Source organism: Haliaeetus leucocephalus, unplaced genomic scaffold, assembly GCF_000737465.1.
Source record: "Haliaeetus leucocephalus isolate CR32 unplaced genomic scaffold, Haliaeetus_leucocephalus-4.0 Scaffold819, whole genome shotgun sequence".
NCBI lineage: Eukaryota > Metazoa > Chordata > Aves > Accipitriformes > Accipitridae > Haliaeetus > Haliaeetus leucocephalus.
This window is the reverse complement of record NW_010973255.1, coordinates 4,998,773-5,014,328: the sequence shown is the minus strand read 5'-3', so window position 1 is coordinate 5,014,328 and position 15,556 is coordinate 4,998,773. Positions and strand designations below refer to the sequence as shown.

General features: G+C 40.5%; 1 protein-coding gene across 2 annotated transcripts in view; it reads left to right on the top strand.

Moving 5' to 3' along the window:
- The window catches only part of SASH1 (SAM and SH3 domain containing 1), a 103,013-nt gene that overhangs the window by 47,793 nt on the left and 39,664 nt on the right, over positions 1-15,556 (top strand). Inside the window, exons 4-7 of one of the 2 annotated variants that reach the window (XM_010581927.1) lie at positions 2,614-2,654; positions 4,206-4,283; positions 5,618-5,730; positions 7,422-7,523. In XM_010581927.1, the coding sequence (XP_010580229.1) occupies positions 2,614-2,654; positions 4,206-4,283; positions 5,618-5,730; positions 7,422-7,523 (334 nt within the window). Of the gene's footprint in view, positions 1-2,613; positions 2,655-4,196; positions 4,284-5,617; positions 5,731-7,421; positions 7,524-15,556 lie in introns of both variants that reach the window. The other variant, XM_010581925.1, reaches the window with a different exon arrangement.

Genomic DNA, 15,556 nt, shown 5'->3' with positions numbered 1-15,556 from the left:
AACATACAGCGATGCCGAGGTACTCAAATTTTTCACCAGACATCTAGGAAGTAAAGCGCTTGATTGATTTCACTGAGGTTTTTTAAGTGTCAGAGTTGTCTGGTGGAACTAAAAAGCAAGTGACTTATCAGGCTCTATGTGGTAAGTTTTGTCAGCGTTTCCATCTCTTCAGACCAGCTGTTACCATTTTCAAGGTCAGGCCAGGCATGGAAGATTTCCTCTTTAGGGAATGCATGAAATGGTAATTGGAATCTGCATCCTCTGATGAAACTCAGCATAGTTCTTAAATCAGTTACAAATGAGAAGGTGGTCTGCTTGCTGTGGATTCTACCCTTGTCCTCACCCCCTCTAGCTCAGGCGCGTCAGAAGTTTGCTCCTGCTGCTCTTCCCCTTCTTTGGAGGCCAGTGTGCAACGAGTTGGTGGCCTCAGGCTAATTCCCAGTGAACAGATGTCCACATCACAAACGTTGCCGCTACACCTGCTACTTACTTGCATCGTTGTTGGCAACTGTGCAAGAGAAGAAAGGGATTAAAATGGATTTGGAGGCTGAAGAGCACGAGAGACTGCCTCTCCACTTTGAGGCTGATTTCACTAGTGAGGCAGAGTTCTGATCATTAACAGATTTCATTTTCTAAGGGTGGTGATTTGGTGCATTTCATGGATACTAAATTTAGTTAAGTTAAACAGAATAACTGCTTGATGGCTGAGGTCTATGCTCGGGTGCAAAACATACAGTGGATTAATTCTGTCAGTTCCAACAGAACTTGGCTTTCTTTTTACTTGGTTGTCTCTATATACAGGTCCACACACTTTTTATCTGATTTACCTTTATTTAGAAAAATACTCACTGACAACTTTACTTTTAAGTGTCTGGATGGAATCCTGGCCCTATTGAAAGTCTTCAAATTTTGACACTGGCTTTTCTGGAGTTTTTGCCCAGAAAGTATGGGGTTTGTATTTTTCTCCTGCATTTGTTATTCAGGCTTCTTAAAAACTAAGCATTTGGTGGCATATCACCTGTATCATTAACTTTTCCCCTTGAAGGGTAAACTTTATCAGCAAGGGAAAACAATAAATGTCTCCCTCTGCCTGGTGCACTACAAATCTGAAATTTGGTTGCTTCAATTAGTTTGCAGTTTGTGCTGGATTAAATTTCTAATCAGTCTGAGGTTGAAGTAAGTTACATTTCAGAGCTTCGCTGTGCCAAACTCTCCTTGTCTACGTGAGTTACTAAATCAAACTGAAACTTCATACTGTCTCATTTCCCATTTAACGAGGTCTTTGCAAATTGGTGAGCATGTTTTTTGTGCTTACAAAACGTTGGCCAGTAATAGCTTGCATCTTCTAAACTGTGAACCGGCTTGAACTGAAATTTTCCTTCAAGTGGTTTACTGAACTGATCAAAAACTCTTCATTGCCCTCTTCTGGGGGTCTAAGAAAACACAAGGAGCCTGCGCAAACACTGTGGACAGCAACAAGAGTACGGCATGTGTGTGTTATTATATGGCCTCATTCAAAGAACGATTTGGTTTGAGGTCGCCTTGGTATGCCGGGGTACGCATGTTTCCATTCTGCATGGCTGCAGTACAGCCACCGCACAATAGCGCATTGTCGTGCGGCGGGGCCGAGCTCTCGCAAAGACGCTGCAGTAATGCTTTGCACTTGGAGCCTCCAGCAAAGCCATTGAAGCTGGCAGAAGTCATTTCGCTGGCTTGGCGCAGCATGGTTAAATAGCGATTCCCATAGGAAGGCTTCAAAGAATAGCACAAGATTTGGTAATTTCTGTTAGCTCCATTTATACAGACAAGGAAGAAAAAGGCAATGAAGCGGGGTGGTGGTGTCTCATCCGAGATCCCACAATGAACCATTGGCGCTGAGTTGGAATCCATTATGGAAAACTGGTTCAACGAACATAAAGACCGAGAACAAAAGATTTACTTGCTGTTTTAGGGGGTTGTTTGTAAAGTCCATGTTCTGTTAAAATGAGTCTCTCCAGCCAGCTTTGGAGGGAGGGAGCATGCACTGGTGGGAAAACACACAGAAGGGACGCGGGGAGAAAGAAGTTGTAGTCTACGGTTATCTATGGTCGCACTTCAAAGGGTCTGGACAAGTTTTCTTCACCTTGTCTTTACACCTCTACTCCTCTCTTGCACACAGTGGATTCTGAAAGTTTAATGAGTGCATATTTATAAAGCATTTTCAGATAAAAGCCAAATAGGCCGACAACTGTTACACAGCTAAACAAATACAGCATCCCAGTGCTGCAGTTTCTAAGGCAGCCAAATTACTGTTTTACAAATGGAAAGGGGGAAAGTATGTGAAAAAGTGTTTTTCTGAAGGATCCCTAGACTCCTTTGCCTTAACCATAGGTTTCTGTCAGTATATTTTTTTTCTATGCTGGTCACAAAAGGCATGTTTAAGAGGGGAACTCAGTTACTGTGGTCAGACCAGTGGGTTCAGTTTTTGTTTCCAACTTGCTGTGTTGGGAAGAAAAGGGAAGAGAAAACAGCTCATGATATATTGTTTGGCAACTATAATTTACTGTAATCAGACAGCTCCCATGAAATGTGAGAAGCCTGCGTCAATAAGTTCGTTTCTCTTTTTTGTCCTAGGCTCTCCATTCATAAATCAAGTTCGGAAGAAGGCTCTGTAGGTCAGTATATTTCATTTTATTTAATACTCCTATGGAATTTTTAAACAGGTTTTGAGTTTTGCTTGTGCTGGGATGTGAAGAGCTGAGTAAACACAATGCTGGCAGAAGTCAGCAGCATTTGTGTGTGTGGGGAGGGCGAGTCTCAGCAGCTTTAAGTTAGATGCTGGGTGTCTCAGTGATAACTGAGACTGCCCAACCAGTATTGTCATGTGATAAATATGCATCTTTTGACTTGTTGTATTGAATTTCAAACGTCTGCATGTTATATCACTGCTAGCCTATGTGTTTGTATTGTGAAAATGACCACCACCAGTGAATAACAGGGGGTTTTGTTATGTTTGTTCATGTCATACCAGAGTCTCTTCCTTTGTTTCTGAAATATTTTGCCTTCTTAAATATGTATTTGTTTTCCATTGTCTTTCACTTTTTCTTTTTTTTTTTTTTAAACGTACTATAATTAGTTTGTATTGCTATCCTAACTTGTTAGTTCAGCTGATACAATTCTGGACAAATTTTATTTTGCTTACTGAAGAGGAAAAGAAAAACTGGGAGGGTTTTTTGTTTGGTTTTTTTTAATGTTTTTCTAGGGACATTTCCACACAGTCTAAATTTAAGCTGTGTTTCAGAGAGTCTGTAAACCCAGCTCTAGGTCTTCTAGGGTGAGGTCCAAAATACTATAGTCATATGCTGAAACTCAGTATAAACTGTGTTCCATCAAATTTTTCAAAAGCAGAGGGATGAAGTAGCTCTTTATCAGTAGTGTTTCTGCCAGATCAGGTACAGTATGTTCTCTTGCAGGTGGCATAAACTTTATGGCATGTGCCCTGGTTAATTCAACAGAACTAATTTACGTGCCCTACCTTGAGCCAGATCCTATTTCTTTTTTAGAACAAATGATTTACTTCTGGGTCATCAAGCCATACGCAGGTCTGAATGGGCCTGGACACCCCATCCTTGTACAGTCCAGGCATACAGAGAGCAAGAGTCAGATGTAGCTGATGGTCTCATAAAATTTCTCATGCCAAGTAGTAGAATATGCATATGCGCTTGTGCGTATGTGTGTGTGCGTTTATATATATGTAAAGTATTTTTTTTCTGTATAGATATGCACACACATATTAGAAAATTACTTACCTGAGGTATGCCTCAGGTTGCATAATTGTCATTCAGTTAAAGAGAATAAACCAACAAAATGCTTCAAAAACACTTCCAGACTTGACGTTAACACTCAACAGATATCAAAATGAATGTAAAATATTTTCTGTTTATAATTCAAAATATGTAAGTTACTGGCTTATCTCAGTCCTCTATAGCATTGGCAATTATAAAAGAATGTGCATTTCCCTGAAATAGTTACATCGACACAGTTCTAGTACAGAATAAATCAAGAAAAACAGAAAATTTGAGGGTTTTTTATTCTTGTCTTTGACTTAGAAAATACAACTTAATGCTTGAAGGTTGCTCTAGCATTTACTAACTAATTTTTTTTTCTGAAATTCTTTTTCCCTTTCCCCTCATCCTCCCTCCCCACTTTCCTTTTAGGGAAAGCAGACTGGAAAAAGAAAAATAAGTTTTTTTGGCAGAATTTCCGAAAGAACCAGAAAGGACTAATGAGGCAGACTTCAAAAGGTAAATCTTTTTTAAGGACACACAGCCTATCCATATAAAATAGAAAGAGCCAGCATCACAAAGGCGTAAAATTGATTTGCAAAAGTGTGGCAGCTGGGGGCCTGTGGATCTGGAAATGTCCCAGGTTTGGTTCATCATGACAGGGCTCGTAAAGGCGAGTCATGTTCTGTGAGACTGCAGATAGGAGGCTGGGACGCCTTCGGTCCTGACTGTCCATGATGTCACACATGCAAAGTGATGTTGTTAATATATATTTACAAGTAATATCTGTAAATGAACAAGATGCCTTTTTTTTTCCCCGATCCTGACTTGTTGAGAGAAATACTGATGTGTTTTAATTGAAAGATCTTTCTCCGTTCTTTGGTATTTGGTTACATTGACCTGTTTGCTTTAGGCTTGAATCCAACCTTGCATTGTAGGAGAAGACACTACAAGAACGGAGAAGTAAAAGTGCATCTGGTGACGAGTGCAAATGTAGGATCGATTCCACTTAAACTGTCAGGTGTCTTTCTCTAGTTCTTGTCCAAAAGATGCAGCTGTGCATTGCTTTAAATATTCATCTTCACAGAGAAAATTCCTGTTTCCCCATGTGTATCTGTTAGATTCTTGTGTTGCAGATGCTTCTCCACGTCTCTATGTCTGTATTCAGATGGATTGTGAAAGATAACAGCAGCCCACTTAAGAAGTCAAAAAGGGGCACATTTACACTCTCAGTTAAGAGTAGGTCCCTGCTGGCTCTCAAGGCAAAGTTCTGATTGCCCATGCTGACATGTCAAGCACATACCCAAAGGAGAGGTCCTGGAGATGACAGCCCCAGTACATCCAGCACCGTATGCCAGCTCAGGGGCTGGTTAGATAGCCTGGATAGATTGGGGGATGTGGCCAGTCCGCAGCAGAGAGCTGCAAGGGCCCAGCACACCGTTCACGAGGAGGCTTCCCATCCGCTCTGGCAGCTGGCTGCAGTATTCCTCAGGGCTGAGTGCAGGACTTTTCTGCCATTAGCACCTTCGCTTTTGATTCTTGTCCTTCGGGGTCAACAACTGAGTGATGACAGTCACTTTTTATTTCTCCTTGTCATATTCTCTTGCTTTCAGTGTCAAAGTAGACTTAGTTTTATCACCCTAATTTACTTCCTTTTCTTGCTCAGTTACTTCCAAATCATTCAGTCCTTTGAAATCATAGTGTGAGCCTGCTCTGGGGAGGGTCTGTTTTTGGCCAGCCAGATCCACGTGGCAACCAGATTTCAGAGCACTGGGTAAAATCCGGTTTCCATGTGTCCTGCTCGGTGCATGACCTCTTACACGTGCTTGTTATCTCTGTGCTTTTTCCTACAGGAGAGGATGTAGGGTACGTGGCCAGTGAGATCACAATGAGTGACGAGGAACGGATCCAGCTGATGATGATGGTCAAAGAGAAGATGATCACCATTGAGGAAGCACTTGCTAGGGTATGATATGTACATACTTCAGTTTCCTTAAGAAACATGTTTTAGGATGTAGGATATACCAATTTAGAGTTTTCATTTGCTCAGAAAACAGAAGGGGGAGAAAGCCTGCCTCTTTGTCCCATCGCACTAAGTAGCATAAATTAGATAGCAATTCCTTTGTTTATGGGGAAAAGTGAGATTTAGCTCAACCAAAAATATGTCCAGTGCATGGTAAATTGAGTCCTAAAAGCATTTGCTTCTCTCCATGGCAATAAAGGATGCTAATCAGAGAAAAGCTCAAGTGTAGACATTTTCATTGCAGCTGTCTAAAGTAAGGGAGAGGAATCTGACTTGTACTAGCCCTTATTTATCATGTATGTTCATGGGTTTGTTTAAGTACGAAAGGAATGGTTCAGGTTTTGCTAAGCTTGCCTTATTTGTTTCAGAACGCATATATTTCTTAATTTTCCTGCTGCTAATGGCTGAAGGGCAGTTTGATTGAAGGCTTCCATTTTCAGCAATTAAAACTTAAAAAAAATTAACGTTTAAGCTAAAATTACTTCTGCTTGTTTCTTAGCCAAAAGGCGATGTTTTGTTTTAGTAGCCTTCAAGAAAACATATTGAGCCTTTTTTGGCATTTGATATTAAAATCAACACGGATGTATTTTTTGACAAGTATAGTGGGTGTCACAAGTGCTTCTGTGCAAAATCTAAATATTAATAAACCACAAGAAAAATAGCTGTAAGGTATTGTATTTGTGTAGCAGTAGGGCTGAGATTTTAATTTCTCAGGAGCCAAAAGGTCAGTGCTGAAGTTCCCACACCACTTCTGATTTTGTACCCTTGTGCAAAATACTGTGATGGAACACAGGGTATTCTGCACGGGCTCCATGAGAGGTGCAGAAAACATGATTTAGATCATGAATTGGCACTCAGATAAATTTCTATACTGACATACTGCACCTTGAAATAGATTATCCTAGAATATAAAGTTATGTTATTGTCTGAGGAAAATACTACTTTGCTGGGAATTGTATCATAAAAAAAAAAAAAGCAACATTTTCAAATTACCAGTTGGTAATACTGGGAATTCTTTTACTTCTCTGCTGTTAAAAATTTGGGGGGGGTACCTGATCTGTATGGTTCATATATATACTGGTACTGTTTCCCTCTAGTGGTCTGAGCTACTAGCAGCAACTTTTTTTTTTTTCTTATCAGTTCTTGATGATCCTCTCAACAGTTTGACTCCAGTAGGATTGGTTTTATGTCTTAAGCCTTTTATTGGAAAATGGGAAAGATGGTCTTTTGTTTTAAAATTATAAAAGGTGGTTCCTAGTCTTTACTGTGGATCATTTTCTTTGTGAAGGAAATTGGTAGGCTATTGTGATTTAGTCTGTCCCCTGTAAACTGTGCCTCTAAGATGGGGATGTATAATTTATATTTTACCAATGACAGGTCATCAAAATTCAGTATTTACAGATCACTTCCTTTTAAGAAAAAAAAACCCCAAAACTCATCACTAAAACTTCTGATTCTAAAACAAATTAATTTATTTTAAACAAGCGAGTCATGCAATGCAGAAGTTCTGATTTTCCCAGTTCACAGTGGTACACGGTAAAAAAACCTGAAAGGACATAAACTCTTGCTATTTTAATAAAAATTGGTAGCTGCTTCTCGCTGGAAGATGTTCTCTCTGTCTTTTCGGATTTCAGCTGAAGGAGTATGAAGCCCAGCACAGGCAATCAAGCACTGTAGATGCTACAGAATGGCCTGATGGATCTTACTCAACGTTTGATGGGTCTTCCAATTGTAATGTAAGTACCTGTCATTCTGATACAGCTCCCCAGTATCATTTAATATTTAAATGCTTTTATTGCAGTACAGAAATATCCTGATTCATCCGGAGATTTCCTTAATAGGAAATGTGTCATTTGACCTTGTGATGCTATATGCTGTCTGCAGAAAATCTTTAACATAGATTTTAGATCTTCAAGGTCTGTTGTCATAGACTTTAACAGTCTTATTGTATAACCTCTCTTTTTTTCTTTTTTTCATTTTTTAATCTTGCCCTTTGTCACTGAGCTTTTGAAGAACAAGTGATCTCAGGCAAAAATGCCTGTGTTCCAAAATGCACAGAAAAGGTTTTTTAGAGGGAACTGTTTCTCTTTGTTGATTCACAGTAACTGAGAAGTTGAGTTTCTCAGGCCTTCCTAGCCCTTGTTGATACATTCTAGATGAGGGTCTGGCTAAATCCTAGCTGCCTGGTGCTTTCAAGTAGTTCTATCTCTGCATTTGCTAACTGTCAGCCCAGAGAGTTTGCAGCTTTTGCCAGACCCATAAGCAGTAAGGCAGCTTTCCTCTGTCATTTTTATTTCTGAGCTGTGTAGCTTCTGTTGTTTTTATGGGCACCAGACAGTCTTTGTGTCATGCCATACTGAATTAATTAATTTTTCCTTCCAAATATCTTCATTTTCACTGAGTAGTTTATTCCACTTCATTTCTCTAATTGAAAGTTCACAGATAAATCTTGGAGAAGAACACATTTGGCTGTCAAATCCAAGCTCTTTGTAACCCATATAAATGAATCATAAGCTTTTGAGACCATTGATTGATTTATTTATTTTATTGTCACTGGAATTTCCTGCTAACTGCAGCAGACAGTTAGCTTCTCCTCCCTAAATGAAAAGAGGAATGCTATGTCATTTTATGGGATGTTTAAAATATTTTGTGGTGGAGAAAGATTTTCTTGTTTGTATTCAAAAAAAAATATGCCCATCTTTAGTTAAATGGGAGCAGAGTGGGGACTGATGTTGCCTTATACTCTGTTCTGATATATCAGAAATGTGCAAAGAATAGAGACTGACTTTTCTGCACTGATTGTTTAGCCAGTTGAAAGATGTCTTGATCTTTTCCTCATTAGTATTTATAGCCTGAACTTTCCCTTCTCGAGGTCTTTGGCTAAGGTACCTATAGCATGAAAGCCTCAAAACTCTCGTTTATCATGCTCAGATCTCAGAAGGATACTGAATTTCTTTCTTAAATCTTCTGATAGAGGTTTACACTTCTGTTGAAGTTACTGAAAGCTGTGTATACCTCTGAGGACCGAACGTGACTCAGTATTTCCTCCCTAATGGAACGACTTGGCACCTTTTCTCTAGAATTATTTTCCTAAGCCATCTTTGCACTTTGAGCCAACAACTCTGTGGCCTCTCTCTGCTGTTCTGGTAGGATTTGAACCATCCTCCTGCTAACATCAGTGGGGGATCTCTATTCCATTGTTGTAGATACCTCTCAAGATTCTTGCCCTTGCTCCTAATTTTTATCCTGGTTACATTTAACAGAAGCTGTGAAACTGCTTGCCTTCAAGGGTAAAGCAGATCATCTGCAGAAACGAAACTTCATGCTATATCAAAAGTCAGCTTGGCTTCTTTTTTTGTGGACAAGAAAGAAACTAGGGTTAACTGGGGTGAAAGACTTTGGGCTATAATTGACATGCAAGAGCGAAAAACAGTGCAAAGTATCAGATAGGTCTAAAGATAGAGTGTGTGTTCACCCAGACTGTTTTGCCAAAGGACATCTCTATTAATCTAAAATGACCAGCTTTTTAGATGCGCAAAGTTGATTCTGTTTTCAAGTCCTTTCTTTGCCAAATAGTGTGACTTTCAGTGCTATTTGTGTGATTTGTACTCTGTGAATTTGGAATCTCAACTTAAAACTACCCTGCTCATTTTATAGAGGCCATGAAGCAAAGATGTTTTTCCATATATTAAAAACATTCTGTTAAGTAGCCCACTGCCTTCTAACCTCAGAAAGTAATTGAAAATATGAGTCACTGAAATTGAAGTTTCTGGTTTGAATTAAAACTCCCTGGGCAATGGCTCTTCTGGTTCTGTTGGCATTTTTTCCGATTTCTTTTTTTTTTTTTTTTCAGTTTCATGGCCAGATTGTTACTAGGCAGTTTTTAGTGGAACATTGTGATCATATTTGATCATTTTGTAAACATTTTATACACACAAATGATAAAAGTGAATTGCAGAATAATTACAGATTGAGGGAATTTAGAAAAAGAACAATTTTTAGTTTACTTGCTATACATTTGTTTGGTAACCTTGGGGATGTAAGAGATATCAAGACACTAGTATAATGGCTTTTTTTTTTTTTTTTTACCTTCTCGTTTTATCTTTGCAGGTAGAAAGACCTGCTGCTAGTTAGGAGGACTTAGGAGGATGGGTCACTAGTTTTTTGTGGAGAATCTTGGTCTAGCTTTGCCCAGTGACTACATTTCAGGAAAGGAAAAAAAAAAAAAAAAAAGGTAGAATCTAAGCAACCAGAGAATCTAAAAATGGAGGCAGAATGTCTGGAGTGTTCTAAGAGTTTAAGTACTCCATTGCTTTCAAGTCAGCTCTGCCCACAGCATAAGAATAGCCACCTACAAACTAACATCTAAAGGGCAAATATCATTAGTTGCTGTTTTCCTTTGGGGGGGGGGGGGAAGAGACCACTTTATTTTTTTAAACTTGTATAGTTATTATATGTTTATGACTAACATCGCTGGTGTTGATCCTTCACTCATTTTAAAGATTGATTTAGGGATTCTTTTTCCCAGCTCCTCCTCTTTTAAATTACTATGCCAGGAAATGGAAACTTGCATTTTGTGCCCTTACAAAACTAAACCCTAAACATGAACCACAAAGGATTGAAGGGTCATCATCTCAGCATCTGAAGGGAGGCAGCCCAATGTCATTGCTGTGCGGTTAATTGTATGTCCTGTTTGTTTGCTCTTAAGAAACAACCAACCAACCAAAGGCATTGCCACGTCAGTAGGTGACTTGGTTCTCTTCCACTTTAGAGAAGTTTGTAGCTTTCAGTCTCACTACTGTGGTCCCTTTGTTTCACAACAAAGTATGCATGTTATTTAATTGCTAGTGTGGGAATGCAGTTGAAACTGTTTTTCTTTTTAGTCAGATGTATCAAAAGTCTAAAACGCTTCATCATTTTTTTACCAATTTATTTCTGAGTATTTATGTTTCATCTCTGTTGGAATGAAGGCTGCTCACAGTAACACTAGACAAGCTTTCATTGCCTTGTGCCAGGCTTTGGGATGTAAAGCAGGTGCAGATTGCAAATGGATCTCTTTCTGGATTTTAGATAAGGGCCTATTTGTCCTCAGGAGTCAGAAAGTCCAGGGAAAGAGAGGACTTCAAAATTGTACCACATTCTTTCTTTACACTGAGGTGCCTTTTATGCTTCTTAAAGATAGAAGCTCATTTGATAACCCTTGGGGGCTGAAATTCTCAGTTCATCTAAAACAGGGCTGCTTCATCCCCAGAGCCCCACTGGGACAGCTTCAGCCCAGCTCGGAGGACCAGCATTAGGAGAAACCAGCATAAATCCTTTCCTGTGCCCTCTGCTGAAAGGCTGCTGATTGGTACCAGTTGCCATGTTCGATGCAGGAGTTGGGGAAAGGAGAGAAGCAGGAGGGAGGCTGTGACAGAAGTGTGTATCATACGTGTGCTGCCACTGAAACAAACCGCTAATTAACTTCGCTGACGGTTTCTGTAGATGCAAGTTAAATGAAGTCGTAATTACCTCTGGGCTGAACTGTTTTGTTGGTCTCGTCGGGCTTCTGTGTTTCGGTTTTGATCAGCAGATAATGGTCAGCCATCCAGAGCTCGTTAATGCAAGCTTCCAGGTAGCGCAGCCGGCCTTCGTTTGAAGGGTGCTGCGGTGAGCTGTGCCGGGCTCCCCCCGGCAGCTCCCCACCTGCCACACGTGGCCTTGGCAGCCTCGGGAGAGAGGCCGTAGAACTGATGAGCGGGGAGAACAAAACCAGCATCTCCCTCCAAAAACACGGCCCGCAGGTGGGCCCGCTGGCAGCCCGCAGTGCCGTTCCACCTCCCTGCCCTCCCAACGCTGCTTCACCCAGGACTGTCAACGTGGCACCATTACCAGGAGGAAACTGGTGCCCCGCTTGTTTTCGCAGAGGAGGGTGGCAGCGGTTGTGCGGACCTGGAGGCGTGCTGTGCACATCTGCATCTGCCATGAGGCCGGTGCTGGGGGAAACTGCCCCGTGCATTGCCGCTCTTTCTGACTTCTGTCGATCCTCTTTGTAACAGACGGCAGCAAATCGAGTCCCTACAGCCACAGCTCTAGCTGGCGTGAGATAATCTTTTGTTGCTCCTGTTCTTCCTATTATTTCCTGAGGACATTTTTATTTACCAAGTCATTAAATGGGGCTAAAAGCTGAAAGAGTGTGCAGCATAGGGTTTGTGTCTACGACCAGTGTCAAAGGCAGAATAACAGACGAGAATGGACTTTGGGTTGTATTCGTTTCAATCCGAGAGATGCTGAAGCTCTTGAATCAAGATTGTATTACCTATGGTACAAAGCTGACCGACAAAAGATGAAGTCTGATAGAATTATCTCTGGCTCACGACAGTCATTACTGTGTTGTTCGGTAAGCGTGAAGAGTAGGAAGAAAAGAAATAATTACAGTATAACTTCTGTAGCACCAGCTACCTTGAGAGTAAATCTAAGTTTAACTACAGCAAATCCACATTATTCAGAGTTATACTGCATTTCAGTGGTTCAGATTGTGGATGCTTTCTAAATATAGTGATTTTTAAATGGATTTTTATTCATATTACTGACGGTTTCTTTAAATATTTAACCATTTGTTAACATTATTATTGCTCATACTACAGGACTGGTAGAGTAAACAGGAAAAAGCCCTTCCTTTGGTACAGTCAGTTTAACTTGTTAGAACTAAGCTCAAAGTTGATGCATATTGTGAATCAGCATTGGGTATCAATGGCGACTAGGGTATGATGACTTTTTTTTAACTTAAACAGTAGTGTTTAAGCTGAGGCAACACAGATACTTTGAGCATTTTGAAAGCTGTGTGCTGTGGTAGCCCCATTTTTGCTGTTATCACAGAACTTAACCATTTTTTGTAAGCTTGGGGTTTGGGTTTGGTTTTTTTTTTCCATGAAAGGCTAAAAGGGGGAAGAGGATGCTTCTGTGTTTCAGTTCTTGGAGAACTTGTTGCTACCTCCAGTCCTTGCATGCTCTTTGAGGTAATCGGGGGGAGCTGATGTTGAGCATGGCTATGAATGAACGCAGGGCTTTGCTTTGAAGAGTCTAGTGACCTGATTTCTGTTAAGATTTCGTGAAAGGCACTGATGTGCCTCATTGTGTTGGATGATATATTTATTATTACTATCCGAGTTCCTGTAATACTGTCAGTGCTTAGTAACAGTTATGATGAAGAAAGAGCCTATAATAAGAAATGGCTCAAAATGATAGTACTGAATTCCCACACTATGTGCCTAACACAGGGGCCTGTCCTGGGAGCTGCTGGCTGCCCTCCCTTTCCACTGATCTCAGGGACAGTGTCCAGCACCTCTCGGTGAAAGCTAGCAGCAGCAGAATTACAGCATATTTTGTTACGAATGTCCCCCCTCTCTATCCATGCATAAGAGCAGGGTTTCCCATTGGTGTAGTAATACAAAAACCTTCCTGAGAGAAACGCAAACCGTCATTGCAGTTCCCAGGACGCAACACAAAGTTTTAAGTAAGGTCAGCACTGTGGAGTGATGATAGCAGAGTGAGAGACCATTGATGTGCTTATATTTGGTTTTGCAGAACACTGTAAGGAGTTTTTTACCTGTTTGGTCTGAAATTTTCCAGAACCCTTTAGAATTAGCAGGAGAAACACATTTATTTACGAATAAAACTATATCGCTTCTTTAAATATTATTTACTGTGCAAGACGTGCCCATGTTGTCATCAGATGCAACTTGACTAGGTGTGTGTCCCTAGTGGGACTGAACGCTGTCACCACAGGATTGTACTGAGCAGTTGGCAGTAATGTAGCCCAAGTAAACCTCCTGCTCACTGCCAGTAGGAGTTGCTCCTGCAGATGTGAAGACTGGATGTAATTAGTCTGTTGTAAGGTCTTTCAGAAAAATCTTCCTGCTATCATGACTCAGAGAAGAGAGCTTACACTAACATGAAGGCAGTGACTGTAATTAAGCGTGTTCATAACCACTTCTGTTTTGACTGCATTCACACAAGCCCTATTGACTTACTTTACCGCAAAATGTTTGGCCATGTATTTGGGGAGGGTGGGAGGTGGGAAGGCAAATTAATTTAATATTCATTCTAACACATGACTTGGCTTTTTCTTATACCTTTTTGCCCTTGGGCAGATGCCTAATTTCTCTGCTTATTACCTAGAGGGTGGGGGACAGTGGTAACAGCTTTTTCCTATTCTCCCTGTATGCATCAGCCAGCAGGAGATGCTGTAATCCATAATGTGGTTTCCCTGCCCCCATCTTTTCTGAGACCAAGCCTATTAAATTGGAACAAAGCCTTGCTCAGTTCAAGAATTAGGAATCTCAAAAGCCATGTGTTTCACTGCCCTATTTGGCAGACCCAAGCTGAATAATCTTTACTTGTGGTACAATAGAAAATTTTAATTGCGCTCCTGTCGGCTACCACTTGCCTCCCCTCCCCACTGCTAGTGTTTCCTTCCTCGCACTTAGCACAGTAACATTAATATTGTTTGAAAATACTATAAGAATGTAATTTAAATTACTACACCCTTCACTAAAGGGAGCTCATTCTCTTTTTTTTTTTTTTTCTCTCCAATATGACTTTCACTGTATTTCATGTATTGCTGTTCCACCCTTGGTTTTCCGAAGTGCCGGGAGGTTGGTTTCCAGTGCCAGTGGTGTACTCCATTCATTAATAGTACAGGCTACACCAAAGAAAAGGGATTCTCCCCAGGCCTTCTTAACCTTGCCAAAACACAAGATGCAGTTGAGACCTCCTTGTTAGAGACTCTCTTTCCCATGTGTAGAGGAGTCTGCAGAAGCATTGGAAAGGAATGCTGTCTTGTAACAGATACGGAATAATGTAATGCAGAGCTTCATTCTGCCACATATACCTATGACAAGTGGTACATGAGTACAGCTGTAATGTCATTAAAATTAATTATGCTAATCAGGGAGAGAAACGCTTTGCCATGAGGAAATGTGTCTGGCTTGCAGATGCAAACGTCAGCAGTGTGCTTCTCAAAGTTACTTAACTAAAACCTGGAAACAGTTAACATTTAGGAATTTGCCTAAGCAGCTATTCTAGTATCAAGACAGACCTCCTGGGAGAATTAAATTTGCGTGCTCTTGTTACTTATGACAAATATTTCCCACTAATTTCAGCAAGCAGTGTCGTCACCAGCTAATGTGTAATATATCTTTCACCAAAGTAGCCATTGGATGCTCCTTTGATTTCCTTGTAAGTAATCACAGACCGAATCCAGACATGGTTACCTGGGGGGGGCTGACACTTCCACTGCACGTTTTAGACTTACACAGCCCTTGCAATTCATGCTCTTGCAGTTAATTATGTGAAGTGGCAAAAACATTTATGACCTCTGTTAATTTTCTTAAAAATTTTGGAGACCATTATTTGCAACCTCAGGATATGATGTGGATTATCACATCTGAGCTTCACACAGTTTTCTATAAACAGCCTCTGCAAGGATTAGAGGTTTGCGAAACTTTCTTAATGAAACCCAAAACCTTCAAAACTCAAGTTGCAAAGCCCCAAACTTAGATCAGTTTCACTCATGGCCATGAACTTTTAAGGGAATCTGGGATACATTTCAAGGAAGTTGCTGTCATGTTTCACTTGATGTGGGCTGGTATGTTATTGAAATTGGAGAACACTAGCTGGTTTTATCTGAAGCTTAGAATTTTCCATAGGGCTTTACATCAGAGTTTTGGGGCTGAAGTAGTTGAATGGTAAGAACCCAGCTACAACACACCAGTAAATCTAGTTTACA